At 44.5% G+C, this 24133-nt stretch overlaps 1 protein-coding gene across 2 annotated transcripts; it reads left to right on the top strand.

Annotated features, from left to right (window-relative positions):
- The first annotated feature begins 1272 nt into the window (after positions 1-1272).
- On the top strand, positions 1273-23892 carry PARP16 (poly(ADP-ribose) polymerase family member 16). 2 transcript variants are annotated; one of them, XM_081964589.1, is made up of 7 exons: positions 1273-1385; positions 2380-2586; positions 12191-12328; positions 14302-14508; positions 16123-16294; positions 17561-17702; positions 20235-23892. In XM_081964589.1, the coding sequence occupies exons 1-7, from the start codon at positions 1317-1319 to the stop codon at positions 20374-20376; spliced, it is 1077 nt and encodes a 358-aa protein (XP_081820715.1). In that variant the 5' UTR covers positions 1273-1316; the 3' UTR covers positions 20377-23892. The 2 variants fall into 2 exon arrangements, with proteins under 2 accessions (XP_081820715.1, XP_081820716.1); XM_081964590.1 differs by lacking the exon at positions 1273-1385 and adding an exon at positions 1404-1610.
- The last annotated feature ends 241 nt before the right edge of the window (positions 23893-24133 follow it).

Raw genomic sequence — 24133 nt, forward strand, 5'->3', positions numbered from 1 at the left:
TGGAGATGGTTATGCTGAAAAGACACAAATGGGCATGCAATGAATGGCATATTAAGGTACAATAAATATGATGACCAATGATATTCTCTCCCACGCACGCACGCGCACACACCAAGCAATTCAGACCAAAACGGGCAGTGTCAGCCTCATGGAGCAAACTAGAACACAACACATCATTAGCTCATTTTACTTTATTGTAAAGTCACATTCACAGAAGTCTGAAAGTACAATTCTCTTTCTCCCTCCCCTTGGTCTGTTAGGGAGAGTCTCTTCTGAGCCTCTTGGCCATCCCACTAATAGCCCTGGGCTATGCTATCTCTTATCTAATTGTTCCCTTGGCAGCATCTCTTGGCTCAGTCTCCCAAAGTGTTTCCCACTTACTGTTACAGTGATAGACCATTCCTTCTGCCTTGTTTGGAAGGTAGGTAGGTAGGTAGGTAGGTAGGTAGGTAGGTAGGTAGGTAGGTAGATAGATAGATAGATAGATAGATAGATAGATAGATAGATAGATAGATAGATACGATAGATAGATAGATAGATAAATAGATAAATAGATAAATAGATAGATAGATGATAGATAGATGATAGATGATAGATAGATATAGATACATAATAGATGATAGATAGATGATAGATAGATAGATAGATAGATAGATAGATAGATAGGGATGGATTGATGGATGGATGGATGGATGGATGGATGGATGGATGGATGGATGGGTGGGTGGGTGGGTGGATGGAGGCAGGCAGGCGGGGCAAGAAAGATGGATAGATGAATAGAGATGATGATGAGAGATAGATAAATAGATGTAGATTTTATTGATGGCTTAATTTCTAAAAAAAACTCTGAGTAGCTAACAAACCGACCTATTAGCAGAAATGCAGCAAAATACAATAGAAAATAAATAAAAGTACAAAGAAAACCAAGAAGTGGGTCCTCCACAACCACCTTGTCCTCAAGGCTGAGAAAACAATTAAGCCCTCAATTAACTCTTGAGCAACAGAAGGATGGAGTCTCTGCGTTGATATAATGCAGGGGTCCCCAAACTTGGCAACTTTAAGACTTGTGGACTTCAACTCCCAGAATTCTCCAGCCAGCATAGTGGAAGCAAAAAAGGGCACAAGCAGAGCTTCACTTGCTACTATTGAGCATGCTCGGAGTCAACACGCCTTCCCCCACCGTTGGTTTTCAACTGCTGCTACTGCGCATGCCCGAGACTGCCGGGCCGTTAGGATAACCCTATAGCGCGCGGGCTCGTCGTGCGAGGGAAAGGCCGTTTAGGGCTCTCGAGAGGCTTCGGTTGGCGCTAGTACGCATGCTCCCAAAGGGGCGTGTTTCTCCAGCAGCTGTTGGGAGCGTGGCTGAGATTTACCGCGCATGCTCAGTAAGGACCTGGGGGCGGGGGAATGATCCTGGAAGGGAAGCGGTGTGCAGCTTCCAACTCGGAGCAAGTTGCTTCCCCCGGGCAGAGGCGGTGGGATAGCCCGGATCGTGGGGGTGGGAGAGAGAGGGGAGACCCCGGCCCTCCACAAGGGGACGAGGACCCCGGCAGGCAGCCCGCGAGGTTCGGCAGGGGAAGAAGACGCGCATCTAATCAGAGGCTTCACCGGTTGGATTTCTTCCTGCTCTCCGGGGGGGGGGAGGTCTTGCAGGGGGGGAGGGGCGCCTTCAGATACTGATAGCCCCTCCCTGAAATGGATGGGGGTGAGGGGTGGGCACCGCCTCACCTGTTGAATGCCAACCTGTCCCTGGGCTTTTTCCTAGAAAGAGAAGGAGCCTCTGTTAGGTTGTGCTAATGGGGGGGGGGGGGAGCGGGATAAAAACTGTCTGATGACCAGGATGGGGTTTTCGTGGGTCCAGGAAGTGTCGGGAAAGGGCTGGGCTGCCCCCCCCCCCCTTTGTTAGGGAGGGGGCTTAAATGCAGGCTGCCTTCTATGCTGACCCTTTTTTCCTCCTCGTCCCCCTTCCTCTTCTTCTCTTCCCTCTCCTCCTCCTCTTCTCCTCCTCCTCCCTCTCCCCCTCCTCTTCTCCTTTTCTTCTTCCTCCCTCTCCCCTCCTCCTCTTCTTCTCTCCTCCCTCTCCTCCTCCTCTTCTTCTCCTTATCCCCCTTCTCTTCCTCCTCCCTCTCCCCTCCTCCTCCTCTTCTCCTCCTCTTCCTCCTCCCTCTCCCCCTCCTCCTCTTCTTCTCTTTCTCTTCCTCCTCCCTCTCCCCTCCTTCTCCATCTTCCTCTCCTCGTCCTCTTTTTCTTTTTCCTCTTCTTCTGTTCCACCTTCTCCCTCTTCTCCTCTTCTTCTTTCTTCTCCTCGTCCTCTTCTTTTTCTTCTTCTCCTCTGTTCCTCCTTCTCCCTTTCCCCATCCTCCTCCTCCTCCCTAACAGGGCCTCCTGGGGATGCCAGCACCAAGCCACAACGATGCTGCTCCCACCGCAGAAGGGGTGCGAGAGATCATCCAGAAGGACCTCTTGGCCGCTGACCTAAAATGCAGCCTTTTTGCTTCCGCCCTGCAAAGCTACAAGAGGGACTCTGTCCTCCGGCCGTTCCCAGGACACTACTCCTCGGAGGACAGTAAAGACTTTGAGGCTCTGGTGAGTTGCCCCCACCCCTGCCAGGCAGAGACCGTGGGAGGCACGGACAGGGGAGGGGTCCTGAAGAGTAGAAAGGTGTGGCTCAAACCTCACGGAGCTGTTGGTCTTCTGAGCAAGGGGGAGTGGCAGGTTGGTGTCCCACTGGCCTGGTGTCAACTGGCAAGAGGCAGGTGTTGAGTTAGCAAGATTGAGCCGATTCCAAAATAGCCATTTTTATCGATCGTGGCGGGAAAAGTGGTTTCTTGCATGCTTGCTGAGCCCTACTGAACCTCTGAAATTTATTTATTCATTTATTTAGAGTATTTATATGGCCACCAATTCACTCTCAGTGACTCAGGCAGTTTACAAAAAGAAAAACTTAATCTAGCCCTAGCCCTTAAGACTTATATACCACTTCACGGTGCTTTACAGCCCTCTATAAGTGGTTTACAAAGTCAGTCTCTTGCCCCCAACAATCTGGGTCCTCATTTTTACCGACCACCCGTCAGTAAGTCACTTTGCCCCCCCCCCCACATTTTTTATTTTGTTTTTGTTTATGTAACATGTAAAAATTCAATTTCAATCAAACTGTGTTGTCTCGGTACAATTATTTTTAGAAAATCATAATCAAAATATTTACATGGCTGCTGCTATGTTGCAATATTTTTGTGGAGGGCTTATTTTCAGGGAATCAGGTATTCTATAACAACAACAACTATTATTATTATAGTTGTAATACCGCCCCGAGTCCCTTTTGGGAGAGGGGGCGGTCTAGAAGCACGGTAAAATAAATAAATAAATAAATAAATAAATAAATAAATAAATAAATAAATAAATAAATAAATAAATAAATAATATATTGTAATATATTATAATCCAGGACTTAAAAATTGAAATTCAATGATTATGGCACAAATCGGCAATGTGCAAAAATTATAATATTAAAACAGCAACAAACTGGTGGGAACATAAGCCTGAAAAAGTCGTCGAGGGTCAGATGGTCAAGATCTTGTGGGATTTTCGCATACAAACGGATAAAATACTGGCGCATAATACACCAGACATCACACTGGTTGAGAAAAATAAGGTTACAATCATAGACATCGCAATACCAGGTGATAGTAGGGTCGCCGAGAAGGAATATGAAAAAATCGCGAAATACCAGGACTTAAAAATCGAAATCCCAACGATTATGGCACAAACCAGCAGTGGTAATTCCAGTGGTAATTGGCACACTGGGTGCTATTCCAAAAGCACTGGAATTGCATTTAAAACAGTTAAAAATTGACAAAATCACCATCAGTCAAATGCAAAAGGCTGCACTGCTTGGATCCGCACACATATTACGAAAAAACGTTACGACATCCTAGGCCCCTGGGTGGGGCCCGACTAGTAATTAATGCCAAATCCGGCGAAACAACTGGCCGCTGTGATACAATTCTGTTGATGCAATAATAATAATAATAAATGCCAAATCCAGCGAAACAACTGGCCGCTGTGATACAATCGTATAATAATAATAATAATGATGATGATGATGATGCCAAATCCGGCGAAACAACTCGCCGCTGTGATACAATTGTATAATAATAATAACAATAATAACAATAATAACATCTTATTAAATGAATAAGTAAATAAATATTATTAAATAAATGTTACATTAACAAATCATCTTTATAACATTAATTCTTTTTATATCCTCATATTTCTAACTTCGGTTTTTATTATCTAACGATTGGTAAAATAAGTCCCGTGTAAAAAAATAAATAAATAAGTTTCTTCTTTTTCCTTAATTGTAAACGTTAATCTGCCCATTTCTGCACATTCTAATATTTTTTTAATTACGCTCTCATCTGTTGGGATCTGTTTGCTTTTCCATTGTTGGGCAAATACAGTTCTGACTGTCAATCAATAAGCCACTTGATGGGCTCCATCCCACTCTGCGTCGCCAGGACCGTTGGCCAAACCAGATCTTCGGGGCCTTGCAAAGTGGTGGCACCAGTCTTTGGCTGTCAGAGTGGGTCCAGTCTAATCTCTGCAGGAAAGCCGTTCGAAATGAAAAGGAGACACCACAGAGAAGACCCTTCTGAGTCCTGTCAGAGGTACCTCCTTAGGAGCAAGGACATGCAATATTCCTGCCTCCCGTGGGTGGGCTTCAAAGATTTTAGCAAAATTTTCTGCCTGGTTGTTAGGTGGGCGTGCCCTAGCTAGCCTCCTGCATCATGGCAGGGAGGACACACATTTTTGCCCTCCTCGGGCTCTGGAGGATTTCCTTGAGCCTCTGGGAGGGTGGAAATGGCTTCCCCAGGCTCTGGAGGCCCTCTTCTTGAACTTCCGGTAGGCCCGTTTTTCCCCCTTCCCGAGCCTCCGCGCACACCCTGCCCTTACCTGCATTCAAAATGGGCCACATGGAGACTCCTGGGAAGGGCGCAGTGGGTGGGGCCAGCCAGGAGTGGGATTTGGGGGTTCTCCAAACGGCACTGAATCTTAGCTAGAGGTTCTCCTGAACCCCTGAGATCCCCCAGAGCCCACCCCTGCTGCCTCCCTGCATGAATTCTGCTCATGGTCCGGGTTAATGTTACAGGGTGGAAATTGAGGAGGGGGGAAGTCTTGTGAACAGCATGAAAAAAAATGCAGACTTTTGATTCCCTGCCTGCGGAAAGCGGAGACTTGCATTTCTCGTGGGTAGTTCACCGGTAGCTCATTTGTTTTTTAAATTCTCCACCAGCTTTGCAGGTTAGAGAAATTGGGTGGGCACCTTTTTTTGAATTTCTCAAGAAATGGGAGATTCTTCCCCATTTTTTCCAGCTAATCTGTCATCTTTACTGGCAACGGTGACACCACAACTGAAAAAGCCCCATGGAAGGTCGCCCCTTTCTTTTTAACATTTTCCTTTTTTTTTTTCTCCCAAGCCAAAACATAGGCAGCCAAGGAAGCTGCAGAAAGAGGAAATCTGGGATAAAATTAAGGCAATTACTAAAAAATAAATCTTGGCCCATCCAGTTACTAAATATAGATTAACAGAGTTGGAAGGGACCTTGTAGGTCATCTAGTCGAATCCCGCCGCCCAAACAGGAGACCCTACACCATTTCTGACAGATGGCAGTCCAGTCTCTTTGTGAAAGCCTCCAGTGATGAAGCCCCCACAACTTCTGAAGGCCACATGATCTGGAGACATCTTCGGACAGCTCTGGCTCTTCGGCTTTGAAACGGAGATGAGCACCGCCCCCTAGAGTCCGGAACGACTAGCACATATGTGCAAGGAGAACTTTTAACTTTCCTAGTTAGTTAGGGGTCTGGTTTTAGCTGGTGATCAGAGATCAGAGGGGTGGAATTTGGGTCATCTGATGTCAGAAGCCTGCCCGTTTGCCTGAGGCCAAACAGGATAAAGCGTAGTAACAATGCAAGATGTCAGCAGTTCTTCCCACTCAGAAAGGGCTGGCTGGGAAACCTTTGTGATGGCTAGAAGTGGGGCGGGGGGATGCACAGTTTTGAATCCGGGGACTGATCTGCGAGGCCCTAAACGGCTCGAAGCTTCCAGTTCCTCCTCTCCGTTCTCATTAACACTTTTCCAAGAACAAGTTGCCAACTTAGTTTACCAATGAGCCGTGTCCTTGAACCTCTGCCAACCAACCTTCATCTTTTAAGTAATGATTTGAATGGAAATTGTTGGGCCTGCTGCTTGGAAGAGAGCCAAGGATTTCTTTGTTCCCTCAAGAAGAGCCCAGCTCAGATGGTTGGACCGATAGGGAAAATTTTAGAAGTCCCTTTTCAGATGCAGGTGGCAATTTAATTGGCATTGTGCGTCCTTTCAACCGCGGAGTCACCGTGCTCCCTATTTGACTGACAGGAAGAGAAATCATTCTTGCACTCCAACAATGCTCGGGACTCAAAAGCTGGGTTAACAAAGCACACATCTGCGCGCTTCCCTAAACAAATTATATAGAGGTAGTTCTTGATTAAGACTACAATTGAGCTGAATATTTCCAATGCTAAGCAAGACAGTTAATAAATTAGTTTTGCCCCGTTTTTATGACACTTCTTGCCACCGTTTTTATACAATACAATACAATACAATAGTAGAGTTGGAAGGGACCTTGGAGGTCTTCTAGTCCAACCCCCTGCCCAGGCAGGAAACCCTATACCGTTCCAGACAAATGGCTATCCAACATCTTCTTAAAGACTTCCAGTGTTGGGGCATTCACAACTTCTGGAGGCAACTTCTGTTCCACTGATTAATTGTTCTAACTGTCAGGAAGTTTCTCCTCAGTTCTAAGTTGCTTCTCTCCTTCATTAGTTTCCACCCATTGCTTCTTGTTCTACCCTCAGGTGCCTTGGAGAATAGTTTGACTCCCTCTTCTTTGTGGCAACCCCTGAGATATTGGAAGACTGCTATCATGTCTCCCCTAGTCCTTCTTTCTCTTAAGCTAAACATACCCAGTTCCTGCAACCGTTCTTCATATGTTTTAGTCTCCAGTCCCCTAATCCTCTTTCTTGCTCTTCTCTGCACTCCTAGAGTCTCCACATCTTTTTTACATCGTGGTGACCAAAACTGGAAGCAGTATTCCAAGTGTGGCCTTACCAAGGCATTATAAAGTGGTATTAACCCTTCACTTTACTTTACTTTACTTTATTTCATATTTCTAGACCGCCCCCTCTCCCAAAAGGGACTCGGGGCGGTGTACAGTCAGGCTAAAACACAAACAGAATGCATAAAAATGAATACATAAATATACAAATACTTAAATACTTAAATAGAGGAAGCTATATACAACTGTACCTTCAAGTAAAGCAATTAAAAAACAATATTTAAAAAACGACCCCTAAAAATACCCCAAAAAATTAAATTTAAAATAGTTACCCATAAAATTCCCAATTAAAATATCTGCCAGGAGGTAGGATAAAACTATGAGTGGGCCAAGCCGGCTAATCGAAACAGGTGAGTCTTTAGTTTTTGTTGGAAGGAGTGGAAGTCGGTGGTAGTTCTGATGTTCACATGATCTTGATTCTATCCCTCTGTTGATGCAGCCTAGAACTGTGTTGGCTTTTTTGGCAGCTGCTGCACATGTCTGGCTCCTATTTAAATGGTTGTCCACTAGGACTCCAAGATCCCTTTCACAGTTACTACTACTGAGCAAAGTACCACCTATACTGTACCTGTGCATTCCATTTTTGTTGCCTAAATGTAGAACCTTACTCTTTTCACCATTGAATTTCATTTCATAGTGCTCAATGTTCAAGTTTGTCAAGCTCCTTCTGTATCTTAAGCCTGTCTTCTGGAGTGTTGGCTATTCCTGCCAGCTTGGTGTCATCTGCACATTTGATGAGTTCCCCATTTATTCCCTCATCCAAATCATTGATGAAGATGTTGAAGAGTACTGGGCCTAAAACAGAGCCTTGGGGTACTTATGTGAACACTGCTGTTTTTAAGTTAGTAACACGGTTGTTGAGTGAATCTAGCTTCCTCATTCGATTTGACTTCTTAGACTTAGAATAACTTTATTGTCACTTTGAATGTACACTCATCGGCATACGTTAAAATGAAATTACGTTGTATACAGCTCTCAAAGGGTCTCCACCTCTAATATAAACACAGACATGACAAGGTAAATAGATAAACACAAAGTTATGCCTCTACCCACAAATATTTGCTTGTCAGAAGGCACAAAAGGTGAACACGTCACCCCAGGACACTGCAACCGTCGTAAACAAGTGTCTGAATTTTGCTCACCATGGAAATGCTGCAAGAGTTGTAACTGTGAAAAATGGTCATCAATCACTTATTTCGGTATTGTAGTGACTTCAGTCCCTAAATGAATGGTTGTTGAGGTTATAGTGGCTTAACAGTACAACTAAAGCAAGGGCTGGTTTTTTTAAAATATAGTTTTATTTATTTTTCTTTAACATCCAAAAGTGCTTGATGAACAGTATATTGTCTGGGTCAATATACTTTGCATACAATTCTGATAATGATATTAGCATTTAAATATACATAATCATAACTTCTAACACTTGTGTTTATATAGTAATTATAATATGTTCTATTATATTTCAGTATAAATACTATTTTCCCAATTTCTACTTTCTACTTTTTTCTAACACTTAATAAAATAACCAAGTTTAAAAATATTCTATATCTATCTCTTGCCCTTTTTTATTCTTTTCATTTTATTGTAAAAAAAAACCTATTTTAATCGTGTTTAAACATACAAGCAGAATTTCGCTTTTAATACTCCTCATTAACACTGTTTAAACTAAAAGAAAAAAGCAAAACAATTTTAAAAACAAAAAATGAACATTAATAGCCGCAAATTTGGTATTTACAAACTTTTTTTCCTTTATAAGTTATTTACAAGACAACTGATTTTACATATTGAAAATGATATAAAAGGAATGCATTTGCAGACAACCATATTTGAAAAGGTGGAAAAACAAGAGAAAGGGAATTACAGACAGTTTTTAGAACTACAATAAAGTTGGTTAAAAAATGTGTTTTTTTAAAAAAAAAATATCAGATATAATTTGCATTGGCTTTTTTCATTAACACAGTTTCAAATCTCTTGCTCTTTTTAGAATTTCAACTCTTACTTACTTTTTGATGAATCTTTCATGCTTCTCTTTTGGTATCTTATAACATCTTTTATCATGTTCATTTAATCTAAATATTTCATCTGCTGCAACATACAGTATATCTCTTGCTGTTAAATCTCTAGAGCACCCATCCGCAGTTCCCCCGTCATTTTTAGGAGATCTTTCTCTTTATTCTCTTTTCTGTTTTGAATTCTTAAAAGATATTCTATTTGTTCCGTGTTAGAAATTATTGCTATCTCTTCCATCTCTTCGTCTGCAAGGGCTGTTTTTCTAGTTAAATGTCATACACAGCTCAATCTTATCCAGGAGCAGCATGTGGAATAAGCCCATTGGGTGTTTTATGCAGAAAAACAGGTTTACTGATGATATTTGCTAAACTTATCCAGAAGGGCAAAGATCCCTGTGGAAATTCTTTCCCAGGCTAGCTGGCCATATGATTAGGAGATATTTGTTAATGATAAAAACAGAACTCTTGTTTTTATTACCATTTTCCTGTTGTGAGACCTGGAGGTTTGCATAATGTTTGAGTGGAGAATTCTCAGGTCTTTCATTATTAGCCTGTCACTGTGCTGACCAAACCATAACATTGGCAGGCAATCTTGCAAAAAGCCAAGCTGGGTCATTTCTGGTTACTTTTTGGATGGGAAACTGCCACAGAATACCAGGGCAGAGGTTTAGATGGGGAATTGGAAGCAAAAAACTGGGGAATTGGCAGTGTCGATCCCCTTCATAAGCTTCCCAAGAGAATTGTCTGGATTTGCTCATGAAGCTGATGATACTTTGTTTGTTTGCCAAACATGTACAAGATAACAAGTATAAGTATAATCATGGACATAAACACCTGAAATGAATACAAATAGATGGGGACAGTAGGACAGGAACGGAAGGCATGCACTTATGCAGGCCCCCTTTACGGACCTCATAGGAATGGGGTGAGGTCCACACTAGACAGTTTAAGGTTGAAGCTGTGGGGGGTTTGGGGCTGTAACAACGGAGTCGAGTAGAACATTCCAGGCGTCGACCACTCTGTTGCTGAAGTTGCATTTTCTGCAGTTTGAACCTTGAGTTTGTCTCGATTGTTTGCCTGCGTATTATGGTGGTTGAAACTGCAGAAGTCGTTGGCAGTCATTACGTTTAAACTTATAGTCGTTAAGAAGTTGTTATGTTTAAACTTAAGAGTAAGAAGGTTTTTTGCTATATACAGTATTATAATCAGGGGTGTCAAACTCAATTTCATTGAGAGACGCATCAGGGATGTTGTTGACCTGGGGGTGGGAGGCTTGATGTAACTCTCCAAACTTTGGCCAGGCCGAAGCCATGTTTGCTCTTCACATTGGGTAGACCAGGCCGAAGCCATGTTGGCCTCCTGTTTGCTCTTCACATTGGGTAGACCAGGCCGAAGCCATGTTTGGTCTTCACAATGGATAGACCAGGCCGAAGCCATGTTGGCCTCCTGTTTGCTCTTCACATTGGGTAGACCAGGCCGAAGCCATGTTTGGTCTTCACAATGGATAGACCAGGCCGAAGCCATGTTGGCCTCCTGTTTGCTCTTCACATTGGGTAGACCAGGCTGAAGCCATGTTTGGTCTTCACATTGGCTAGGCCAGGCCGAAGCCATGTTGGCCTCCTGTTTGCTCTTCATATTGGCTAGGCCAGGCCGAAGCCATGTTGGCCTCCTGTTTGCTCTTCACATTGGGTAGAACAGGCCGAAGCCATGTTTGGTCTTCACAATGGATAGACCAGGCCGAAGCCATGTTGGCCTCCTGTTTGCTCTTCACATTGGGTAGACCAGGCCGAAGCCATGTTTGGTCTTCACATTGGGTAGACCAGGCCGAAGCCATGTTGGCCTCCTGTTTGCTCTTCATATTGGCTAGGCCAGGCCGAAGCCATGTTGGCCTCCTGTTTGCTCTTCACATTGGGTAGACCAGGCTGAAGCCATGTTTGGTCTTCACATTGGCTAGGCCAGGCCGAAGCCATGTTGGCCTCCTGTTTGCTCTTCACATTGGGTAGACCAGGCCGAAGCCATGTTTGGTCTTCACAATGGATAGACCAGGCCGAAGCCATGTTGGCCTCCTGTTTGCTCTTCACATTGGGTAGACCAGGCTGAAGCCATGTTTGGTCTTCACATTGGCTAGGCCAGGCCGAAGCCATGTTGGCCTCCTGTTTGCTCTTCATATTGGCTAGGCCAGGCCGAAGCCATGTTGGCCTCCTGTTTGCTCTTCACATTGGGTAGACCGGGCTGAAACGGCGGTCTTGTTGGCCGGATCTGAACACATCGCGGACCGGATCTGGTCCACGGGCCTTGTGTTTGACACCCCTCTGTCATTATTGGGATTGTTTAATCTGCGTATTTTTACATGTTTCTGTGTTTTTTGTCGTATCTTTGTGTAAGAGGTTGTTTTATTATATAGTTGTACCTGTACTCAAAAAAGTTAGAAGTCAATCCTCTCCTCCCCTCATTTCTCTCTTCCTCCCCTCTCCCTCTTCTCTCCTTTTTTTTTGTCATTTTTCAACTTTTTTTCTTTTTTGAATCCCCCCCCCAATTTTCCCTTTTTGTTATGTTGAAATATACATTACACACACACACACGCACACACACACACACACACACACTGTTCTTCTAAGACATCATATAAAAACATACAGGTCAATCAATCCAAATAAGATTAAAATTATACAATGACAAACTTATAATTTCGTACTCCTAAATTGAAACATATAGCATCATAAGCTTTATGAGCAAATCCAGACAATTCTGTTGGCAAATATCCGGAAGGGGACTAACATTGCCAGCGTCCACAGTTTTTAATTCAAATTCCCAATGTACAAAACAAAGAAAACAAAACAGAGAGCTACCTCAATTTGCTCATGAAGTTGAGCCCAGGAGCTGAGCTTGGCTCCCTTTATGTTTTGAACCGTAAGAAATATTTTTTATATATATGTTTTCTTGTTTGAACCACTGGAGGGCTCTTGGCGTTGTGAAATCATGTGGAAAAACTCTACCCATCCTTTTCCTGTGTTCCTTTCTCAGCTTGCAGATACAAGTGCATTAGGGAGCTTGCAAGAACTCTTGGATTCTCCCCAAAATCCTGACCAAAGAACTTTGGAGCTGCTCCGCTGGATCCTGTCTTCTAAGGCCTGGTGCATCCACTCCACCAGCAAAAACAAGGTGAGAATTTTCCTGGATGGAAGAAAGACCCAACTCAAAGAAGTCAAATCAAAAGCTGTTTTGAGAGCTGAAAATTCATCTGGGAAGAGTTGAGTTGGTTGTTGTTTTTCACTACTTTATTTTGCAAAGAAACAACCACACCCTCCAAAAAAAGTATGTTGCCTTTATGACTTAGTTAAAAATTAAATTCTGGGAGTGGGCTGTAGCCATCATTGACAGTTGCAGAGACAATAGCAAAAAGATTTGCATAGTGTTGATTTTAAGAAGAGAAGAGATTGGATGTTCTGTTCTATCAAGATTTGTGGCAGTGAAGATAAATGCAATAGAAAGGAAGGACCAAAAGTGCTCCTTTGTGATGGTCCAGAAAGCCAGACTGTCAGTCTTTTCCCTTGGAATATAATATTTGGAGTCGGATGATGGCTCAGTGATTAAAGACACTGAGTTTGTCAGCTGGGGAGTTGACAACCTGGGTTTGAGACCCAAGCTCTGTATAATGGAGACACTCTTGGATTTCCTGCAAAAAAACTGAGCTAGGATCGTCTTCAACGGTTAGGCTGGGTTAAAACAAAATGCTTAGCTTGGATTTGGATTTATGTCCAACTACTATAGAAGGGCGACCTAGTGGTTAAGGTGCTGGGCTTGTCGACTGGAAGGTTGGCAGTTCGAGACCCGAGTACCGCCTGATGGGTTGATCCACCCGTTCTTGTCTCAGCTCTTAGCAATTAGAAAGCATGCAAATGCAAGTAGATAAATAGGTACCATTTCGGCAGGGAGGTAAGAGCATTCCATGCACCTTGGCACATAGTCATGCTTGGCCACATGACCACAGAAGTATCAATCCTGTCTCCCTTGACTAAGAAACAGAGATAATCACCATGCCCTAGAATTGGACATGGCTGGACAGGAAAGGCTTTACCTTTACCTACAGTATAGGTACTCCTCAACCTATGACCAGAATTGAGTCCAAAATTTATGTTCATACATGAGAAATCTCTTAATGGCGTTTTGCCCCTTTTAATGACTTTTCCTGCCAGAGTTGTTATGTGAATCCAGCAGTTGTTAAATTGGTCACAGGGCTGTTAAATGAGTCTGGCTCCCATTGATTTTGCTTGTCACAAAAGGTGATCACATGATTCCTGAACACTGCCACAGTCATAAATATGAGTCGGTTGTTACATAAATGTAAATCATGTGACCATGGTCAATGGTCATGAAAAATCATGATGTCACTATTTTCAGTGTCATTGTAGCTTTGAATGGTCATTAAATGAACTGTTGCAAGTCAAAGTGTACCTGTATTTGGAGCAGTGAAAAACACAGTTGAAAAAAAAAGACAAACCACTAGGTGGATCTAGCTCTAGAATGGTTCCCTTTTTCTTGGGGTGGTGGTGGTGTCATTTAAAAAAACCTTACTTTTAATTCCCTAGGGCAGCTTTTCCCCACTAGGCTTGATTATTGTCATTAATGAGGCTTAGTCTCATTAATGACAATAATTGGGACCGCATTTTCCATCACTGAGTGATGCAGTTAAAAAATGCGATGCCAGAATATTGCCTTGCTTAGCGGTAGCAAACCATGCAGTCTCTGTTGCTGTCGTTCAGGAAGGATCGCGGGTTGTTAAGTCAGGACTTCCTTGCAACTTCCTGCTGGCTTCCCATGAGCCAAAGTCATTGGGGAAGTCAGCTGGATTTGGAAAGTCCCAGGTGACAAGCAAGATGTCAAAGGAACCAAAAAGGATGTCGCTTTCCTATTGTGACCATCAGTCCTTGACATGTTCTTCTTGAGAGGCCCAATAATCACTGACAACTCCCCCCCCCCCCAAGTTTTCAGGGATGAGTACAGATCTGTGGCTCCTTCCTTCACGTGTAATCTGAAGACCATGAAGCTGAAAGGACTTAAAAGCAAGAGAGAGAGAGAGAGAGAGAGAGATCTTCCATGTAAATAACATTCCTATATTTTTGATCCTCTTTCAGTATGAGAAAATCCAGGAACTGACGGGAGTTCCCAACATGCCTGTCCCGGTGCCAGACTTCCTGTTTGAAATCACCTACTGCAAAGAAATGAATGCCAAGTTTGAGGATGCTCAGGCGGGGAGAGACCTCATCTATGCCTTCCATGGGAGCCGCTTGGAGAACTTCCATTCCATCATGCACAACGGGTTGCAGTGCCATTTGAACAGGGTAAGGAATGAGCTTGGTTTGCATCCAAGGAGGAGAGTAAGGAAGGTGGATCTCGCTCAGTCCAAAAGCTACAGCACTAGTACAACAGCACTTAGACTTATATACCGCTTTACAGTGCTTTTACAGCCCTCTCTGAGTGGTTTATGGAGTCAGTCTCTTGCCCCCAACAATCTGGGTCCTCATTTTACCTATCTCGGAAGGATGGAAGGATGAGTCAACCTTGAGCCTGGTGAGATTCAAACTCCTGACAATAAACAGAGTTAGCGTGTAATTCTGCATTCTAACCACTGCACCATCACTGGTTCTGGGACAGCATTTTCTCTGCTATGTTGGCAAACCAGATGACTCTTTGAGAAGATGTAATGGTATGTGGGCATGACTTTGGGAAACGGGGAAGATCCATAGAATAATGGTCAGATAAAAGGCAGCTTAGCCCACAGAATAAATTGGGGGGGGGGGGTGAGGGTAGCAAACACCTAAGAAGAAACCCTCTCTATTTTCTTGGACTGTAAAGGGGTGGGCGGAAAGAGATGTACTTTCAGACTTGCAAGATTTAGTGAATGTAACCTTACAATAAAGTAGACTTAGTTCACCTTGGCATTGTCAACTGTCCAGTTGGCGAATCTAGAAAAAGAAACTCCCGGGACATTATTTTGCAAAGAGTATAAACTTTACTGAATAAATCCACATTGGCACAGAAGAAGAGAACCCAGCTCTGAGCTTCCCATGCAAACCCACACATAGGTCATTCCGCCTTTTTCCACGGGCCACCCACAGTCCATTACGTCCACCAATTCCCTTCTGTTAACTTTTGTTTTGGGAACCAGCCGACCACGCTGTGGCATCTCCTCTGGGTGTCCTTGAGGAGGGGCAGTTACATCTCATGAGAACCAACGATGCTTAGAGGTTGTTCCTCCCACCCTTGAGAGGCGTGCTTCCTTCTTGGACTACCTTGTAACGTTGACAGACCCTCATACGGCCTAAGGCCCAAGAGCTGCTCTTAGTCTCTGCTGTAGAGACCTCTGGGAACTCCAGATGAGTGGGATGTTAAATCCTTACTTTAAGTAAGGTGGCCAACAGGCTAGCCCAGGGGTGTCCAAACTTGGCAACTTTAAGACTTGTGGACTTCAACTCCCAGAATTCTGAGAGTTGAAGTCCACAAGTCTTAAAGTTGCCAAGTTTGGACACCCCTGGGCTAGCAATTTGGAATTTCCTAGATTCCTCCACTTGCTGGAAAAGGGGCAAATCTTACTTTAAGATAAGTGGGCAGCAAGCCTTGGTGTAAAGTCTTATCTTCCGTTACATTGTCCTCCTTCCAGCAGTATGCAGTCTCCTGGATTCCTCCACTTGCTGAAAAAGGAGCAAATCTGAAAGAGATTTTTTTTAAAAAAATAATCATTTATGTTTAACCCTTAGCCACTACAAAGCAGTTTCAAGAGCAAAACTAAGGGGGGGGGGGGGAGGAATGGGAAAAGCGCTCTGAAATAAAGGCTGCCTTATATAATAAAGGACACCGGAATATTAAAAAAAAAAAGTATCCAGGAATAAAATATGGAACAATCCCTAGAATTTCTCTTTGGCCAAGGAGATAGCGATCTTTCTGGTATTTTTCAGACTTCCTTGTTTGGGGAAGGCACCTATCTGACCAGCGACTTAAGCCTGGCCCTCCTCTACAGTCCGCACAGTCTAGGCTGGCAGCAAAGCGCAATGGGCCCAATTCTCAGCTGTGTCGCAGTTTGCGAGGTCATTGATCATCCAGATGTCAAGTGCCAAGTGAAGAAAAAAGGTGAGTCTCAGAAAGAACTTCCCCCAACTTGGGGTCCTCGATTGTACATCTCGTCTTTTTTCAGTAACTCGTTCTTCAGCTACCATTCAAAGGTACAGTGGGGTTGAACAAAGGGACTTATTAGCCGTTCCTTCTCCTTAAAATGGTTGCAACATCCCAGGGGTCACTTGATCATGACCTTCACTTCTGGCTTCCTACAAGCAACGTCAGTGGGGAAGCTGGCAGGAACGTGACATCTGTAGGAGATGAGCAGGCTGAGCCCGAGGGAGGAATGAAACGTGTCACCAGTCTCGAGTCCCTTTGCAGCCATAAGAGATCTGAGTCTAGCCTGCCTTGAATTCCTTATCTATCGCCAATTTGCTTGGACCGTTAGTAGCTCAGATTCTTGTAGAGAGCTTAAGCTTGCCATAAACCTCCATATTCATTTGAACTGCCTGGATTTCCGGATTTCCTGCATGTCACACTTAATGGAATTGGGGCAACTGAGTTGTAGCCCTCACTGCTGGCTGTTCAAGTCTTCCCATTCAAAATGCATGGCTTGCTTTCTCAACCTCCTTGTCCGAGGAACCTGGCTGCCTTGTTACCCATTGAGAGCAAGTGATTCTTGCTACATGTAAACTTACAACTGCTTAACCAGAACTCGGTTCTCCAAGGTCTCCCAAAGATCTTCAACCCCAAATCCTTTAAGCTTGGATTTGCACAACTCATTGACAAGGAAGGTTGAGCTGGATTCCTGCTGCCTGCATGGACATATCTTCCCTCCCTCCTCTCTCCTGCTTGCTTGCTTCCCTCCCTCCTTCCCTCCCTCCCAATGTCAACTCTCAGTGTTGTCATGGGGACAGAATGGGGTATGTGTGTGCATTTCACGCATACTGTCGGCTGGAGTCGGATCTCAGATTAGTGCAGCCGGGGTGCATTTTATAGGGTAATGTGATTTATGACACAGAGGGAAGGAACAGGGGTAAAGTTCAGAGATAAATCAAACAAAGCAGAGGATTGACTGCGAACAGATCTTGCCTAATGGTGCTCCTAATAAATGATTGATTTTGTATTGAAAACTTGACTTGATACTTATGAATCAATTAGGGCATTTTTAGGAAATCTGACACCCTCCCTTCCTCTTTTCCTTCCTTCTCTCTCCTTTCTCTCTTCTGCTTGCTTGCTTCCCTGAATCAAACCATTCTTTGCACACAAGAATCTTGGTTTCTTTTCTCAGTTTCAACCAGAATCTTACTCCTCCCCCCCCCTTTTTTTTTTTTTTTGCAGACTCTAAAGAAATTGACAGGAAGAGGGCTAGAGTGAAGAACAGTGAAGGGGGCGACGTCCCTCAGAAATATTTTGTAGTTACAAACAACCAGCTGATACGGGTGAAATATTTGCTAATATATTCACAGAGGCAGCACCGAAGGTGAGTGTCCCTTCCTTCCCCCTTGCGGACTTCACTGTCCTATCAGTGAAGAACCTTTAGAGCCGGGATGGTGAACCTACGGCACGAGTGCCACAGGTGGCATACGGAGCCATTTGTTACGGCACGCGATGCGTTGCCCTGTCAGCTGGCCAGTGCGGATGCGCGCGTTGGCCAGCTGAGTTCAGCCTTTTTTAAAGCCATTTTTTGCCCTCCCCAGGCCCCAGAGGCTTTATAGGAGCCTGGGGTGGGCGAAAACAGCCTCCTCCACCCCACCCACCCCGAGGCCCTCCGGGAGGCTTCAAGAGCTTCCCTGAAGCCTCCGGACCGCAAAAAAACGGCCCTACGGGCAAACTGGAAGTTCAGGAACAGACTTCTAGTTTGCTCATAGGGCCGGTTTAAGCCCTCCGGAGTCTTCAGGGACCTTCAGGAGGCTTCCCTGAAGGCTGTGGAGGACAGAAAACGATCCTATGAGCAAACGATTTGCTCGTAGAGTCGTTTTTAGTCCTCTGGAACCACGCTTTTGAAGCCTCCAGAGGGCCTCCGGGGAGGGGAGGGGGGGAGACTGTTTTTGCCCTCCCCAGGCTCGTATAAAGCCTCTGGAGCCTGGGAAGGACGAAAAAAGCATGCAAAAAATGGGTGGGGACGCCTGTCATGAACGCATGCGCACTGAGAGGTAACGCATTGCATTATGGGTGTGGCATGCCCACGCACGACCCCCCCCCTGCGTTCCCCCCACTTATGGCACGCGAGCCAAAAAAGGTTCGCCATCGCTGCTTTAGAGCATGTCTGAAGGTTCTGTCATTATAGCTCAAAATTCAGAAAAGCAAGAAAAACCATCATAAGAGAAACCGCAAAAGAGGCAGCTAGCAATAGCATGTAGACTTATATACCGCTTTGCAGTGCTTTACAGCCCTCTCTAAGCGGTCTACAGAGTCAGCCTCTTGTCCCCAACAATCTGGGTCCCCATTTTACCAACCTCGGAAGGATGGGAAGGCTGAGTCAACCTTGAGCCGGTCAGGATTGAACCCCTGCCAGTCGGCAAAATTAGCCTGGAGTACTGCCCTTAACCACTGTGTCACCAGGACTCCAACCCAGAGATAAAGGCAGATGAAACCCCAATGGTGGTAGAGTTGTCATGCAGCTGAAGAAAACTGGCTGCAGAACTAAGCTTTCAAGGAATCGGGTTTCCTCTCCCCATTTTAAGTCAAGCTGCTAGTTCTTATGACTGCAACGGTGAAAGTATGGCCCCAGGGCAGCTGTAACCTTCTGCACGAAGCTAAAGCGGGACACAAGGACGAAACATACATTGTAACAACAGGATGCAGTTCGTCCTTAACTTACAACAGTTTGTTTAGTGAGCAAAGTTTCAACGGCACTGAAAAAAGGGACTTACGACCATTTTTCAGAGTTACGACCGTTGCAGCATTCCCGTAGTTTCGGGATCAAAATCCAGAGCCTCTGTAATTGACTCCTATTTGTGACAGTTGCAGCCTCCCAGGGTCAGGGGAATCCCTTTGGCGACCTTCTGACAAGCAAAGTCCATGAGGAAACCAGATTAACTTAGCAACCATGTTACTTAGCTGTGGTGGTGCAGTGGTTAGAATGAAGTATTGCAGGCATTCCCACTCTCAGGAGTTCCATCCTTCCTAGGGCTATAAAATGAGGACCTAGATTATTGGGGACAATTTTCTCACTGCAAACCGCTTAGAGAGAGCTGTAAAGCACTGTCAAGGGGTATATAAATGCTATCCCTCCTTCCCTCCCTCCCTTCCCAGTGGTTAGAATGCAGTATTGCAAGCTAACTCTGCCCACTGCCAGGAGTTCGAACCTGACCAGCTGAAGGTTGACTCAGCCTTCCCTCCTTCCGAGGTGGGTAAAATGAGGACCCAGATTGTTAGGGGGCAATAGGCTGACGCTGTAAACTGCTTAGAGAGGGCTGTAAAAGCACTTTGAAGCTATAAGTGCTATTGCTATTACCCTGTTTCCCCGAAAATAAAACAATGGGTGGAAACTAATCAAGGAGAGAAGCAACTTAGAACTGAGGAGAAATTTCCTGACAACTAGAACAATTAACCAGTGGAACGACTTGCCTCCAGAAGTTGTGAATGCCCCAACACTGGAAGTCTTTAAGAAGATGTTGGAAATCCATTTGTCTGAAGTGGTGTAGGGCAGTGATGGGCTGCGACTGGTATGCCCTGGGAGCACCAGGTACAGTTCCAGTACAGCGCTCCGGAGGGCCTTCCTGCCCACCCGCCCTCCTTACCTGTATTTGAGCCGATTGGCGCTTCCGCGCACAGAGCATACGGTGCCTGCGCAACGCTCCCCCGAGCAGCTGGAGCATCGCGTGCAGTAAGTATGCATGCTCGCGCTGCGTGCATGCATGTGGACGCCCAGCCCCGTTGCACCGTACCGGTTGCACCGGGATCCGGAACCCACCACTGGTATCGGGTCTCCTGCTTGAGCAGAGGGGTTGCACTAGAAGACCTCCAATGTCCCTTGCAGCTCTGTTATTCTATTCTCTCTATCTTGTAGACTTTCCAGTCAATCGTGGCTCTCCAAACATCGTTTTGCAGTGATGATGAGTCTCTACTTGCTGCTGCTGGTTATCATAGGGACTAGCAACTCGCCAGCTTTCCTCTACTACTGGAACCGGATTTTTGACTTCAAGCAATGATACTTGGTGCATCTCGGGCTACAGGGGGGGAAACCGGGGTGGATGGGTGGGGGGAAGAAGGCTATTGATCTTCACCAGGTGCCTTAACAGGGAGAAATGTTCAGTTTTTGTGAATCCCATCAGCCTGAAGAGCAGGACAAAGTGGTGGGGGTTGTGACAGGAATGTTTCAGTGGCCTTAATTTTTCTGATTCCTTAGCGTTTGGGATAGTTTCCAAAAAAGACTCAGCTGAGGAGAGCTGCCCCTTCCTTGGTCTGCTAAGGGCCTCACAACAAGGTCTCAGAAATGCCTTCAGAGCTGAAGAATGAAAGAACAGGGAGCGTTAGCTTTTTAAAGAAGACATTTCATCACAATTCTGACGTGCTGGTATACTTAGGCTTGTTCTGAATTCCGAGGAGACTTTGCAGGGCGAAGGATGGCAGAACAGGGTGTGTTAGCCTTTAGAGAAAACATTTCATCACAATTCTGACGTGCTCCTAGCAAGTTAGGCTTGTTCTTAGCCCTGAGGGGATTTTGTATGGCCTCCTTGGAAAACCACACTGTGTTTTCATACCAGTGGTGAAAGGCAGAGAGGGAGACAAACTTGCTCTCATTTAAAGTGTACATTTGCGTGATGAAATGACCAGGTTGGAAAACATTCATGCCATTTGAGAGCAATAATGACAATCAAGCTAGCTGGATTCACACAAGATACTTCAATCTGGCTAAGGAAGCGGAACTTTTTCGAGGTTTGCATATTATCTCAGCCCAAAGGCTGGGTCTATCCAACTTGCTAAGCTTCGAAAATCTAACTCTGATGAATACTAACCACCCCGAGCATCTTGTGCTCGGCGTTTACCTGAGCTGCTTCAGTGTTGTGCAAATGCAGCCACTGGCTGCTTAACTCCTGGTGCAGTTTGCAGAGGAACTCACACTTAGAAGATACTCCCAGGCTCAGCAACGTTGAGTTAGGCAACTGTGAAGTCTCGCCTTGCGCTCTTTGTACAACAACAGATTGCACCGCCAATGGCCGATGCCTGACGTTGTGAACAGACTCTGTGGAGATCCCCTGCACAAAATAAAAATTGCCAAGCACTTTATCATCTGCAGGAAGGAAACTGTTGTTCTTTTGCCCGAGAGACAAAATGGAAGCGGCCGTGAACTGTCCGATGCTGTTCCTCTTGCTTTCTCTTCCTCCTCTGCGTTGGTTCTTCTCTGCTTTGTGTTTCTCAACATCTAGGTTAAAAAAAAAAGCTATGGCAATCTCCAGGAATATTGGAAGGCTGGTTTGCTCTTTGTGTGATGCCAGCTGTTTAGGGTAGACCAGATCAGGAAATGCCGCCAGAAGACTAGAACAGCATCTTGAAACATGGATCGTGTTTTACTTCCCTTCCCCTTCAAACCCTCATTGAGCCGGGGATAGCCCAGGCTGGGTCTCTTTTTCATACCACCTCCCTTCCCAGGACTTACCCCTTCTTTACCCCACATAACTCTTTCGGAATATTTGCTATATGGTTCTCAACAATTGACTTGTAGACCGTGTCTTGTTTGCTGGTTGCTTTCACCACTAGCTCAAAAAGTCTGGAATATTTCCAGGGATGTTTATTATTGGGGGATCCAAAAGTCAAGATAGCAACTTCAACCCCATGGCTGGGTTGAAGGACTTTTGATGGCATTGGAGCTGTTGCCATCTTCACCCTCCCTGTAGACACCCCTGCCTAAGCCCCTGCTACGTTCACCAGGCGCACTCCCCCAAGTCACTGAGGAACTACTGGCAGATTGATTTGCATCACCTTGCTTAGACTTCGGAGCTATAACATTTAACGCAAACCCTGAAAATAGGTTAATTCCGTAATTGAGAGAAATGTGTTAACCACAGTTAAACAGTCAAGTACCTCAATTGGGGTTTTGCGTTGGTTTGGAAAGGAGAAATGGGTTACGCAAATCCCGTCTGCTTAGTTTATCATTCCTGCAGAATAGTAATAGATTCATTGGGTAAATAGTATACTCGAATGCAGGTTTCAGTCACATGGTTGCAGCTGCCATTTTGACTTTTTCCCATCCTCTCTCCAACATCCCTGGATCCCTCCAACTTCTGTGCAATTTGGGGGCCGTGAGGTTGGGGTTCACTCTTCCAGTTTTCCATTGATCAAGTCAAGTTAGCAACTTTCACGCGCTACCAAAAGTGTTCTGAAAACCTCAAATCAATGTGTACAACGAGTAACAGGAGAGAAAGGTAGTTTAGGTCTAATGTTCTACATACTATAGGAAACCCAACCCTTGTCTTAGCATAATGTCTGAATCAAGCCAGCATGAAAATCTGTGTGACCAGACCAGTGAAGTTGACCGTAGACTTCATTAAAAAGAAATTTTTTTTTCCTAACTTGCTCGTTTTTTAACAGTTTCCCTTTGTTTATCTGAACCAGGAAGATAAAAAGAACAACAGAAAAAGAAAAAAGCAGACCAGGAGCAAAACAATAAGACGTAAGGGCTTCTTAAATCTGTATATATGTAAATAAAATTTTACATAAAGTTTCAATAAAGGATGACTACAATCTACGTCTCTTAAGTAACTTTCATGACAAAATTCTTTATGAAAGTGACCAGGGGTGTAAGATCATTAAAAAAAAAGTTCACCTCTAAAAGCTGCAAGGAGCATGATGGGAATGAAACAGCCCTGTTAAGGGGCAAGCATTTTTTGGTTCTCTTTTTCATTCACGGGGATGTAAAAAGGCGAAACATTTAGACTACTGCATAAAGTGCTCGTTCTGGTTATTGAATTAATCCATTTGCTGGGTTGTGCAAGACATTGAACTTCTTTAATTTAGAACAAGTAAAACTAACAAAAATGAAAACAATATAAACAATCTGGAGAAAAGAAACAAAAATCGTATGAAATATTGCAATGGGGAATATTAAGGTACAGCTACCTCAGCCCTTCAACAGTAGAATTGAATGTAGACTATAAATAAGCAATGCTCCTAAAATAAGTAGGCACATTCAGTAGTCCAACTATGCCCCCACAAAGTAGGAAAGTTCCTTGAAGTTTTTGGGATGTCTTTTCCCAGTTGAAATGTCCTTTCCCAGTCATGATGAACTTTATTGGATACACCATTTTGATACTGAAGAATCAAAACCAGCTCTGGTTTTCCCACACAAATGCTTATCGGGTTAAACAACAGCTTCCCTTTCTCCTCACCCCTGGGTGATCACGTTGTCCAATTATGAGATGTCCTTTTGTTGTGGGAACAGTCCCTCTCTTCTCCAACACCTGCAGTTGTGACCTTGATGATTTCCAGGCACTCATTATCCGTGCACAAATTCTCAGCACTCAATTCAACCCTTCTCCCCCCCCCCCTCAGTTCATTGGCAAGTTGAATAGCAATAAGGTTTGAAAGAAGCTCAAACGGTTCAGTCTTGACAGTTCCTTGTTGAATTTTGGAATATCTCCTGGCTGATGTTCTTGGGTGTAAAGATGTTCTCTCTATGGTACAGGTCTGAGAGTCTGTAATCTCCTTTGGTCTCCCTTTTTTTTTCCCAATAAACTAAACAAAGCCAACAAGGGAATTTTCTTGCAGGGTTCCTTGGAATCCACCTGTAGAATTTATTCCCCAGTCTGTTTATTCTACCAATTTGGTGGAGGAAGAGACTCGAAACAAGCTGAATCAAATAAATCCACAGCAGATCAGCAATTATAATGACCAAAGGAAGTTGTGACAAATAGTTTTGAGGAGGTGTTTTTTTCTATATTTTGGGATCCTGATCATAGACGTTCCCAG

Source organism: Natrix helvetica (assembly GCF_964273705.1).
Source record: "Natrix helvetica genome assembly, chromosome: 12".
NCBI classification, from domain to species: domain Eukaryota; kingdom Metazoa; phylum Chordata; class Lepidosauria; order Squamata; family Natricidae; genus Natrix; species Natrix helvetica.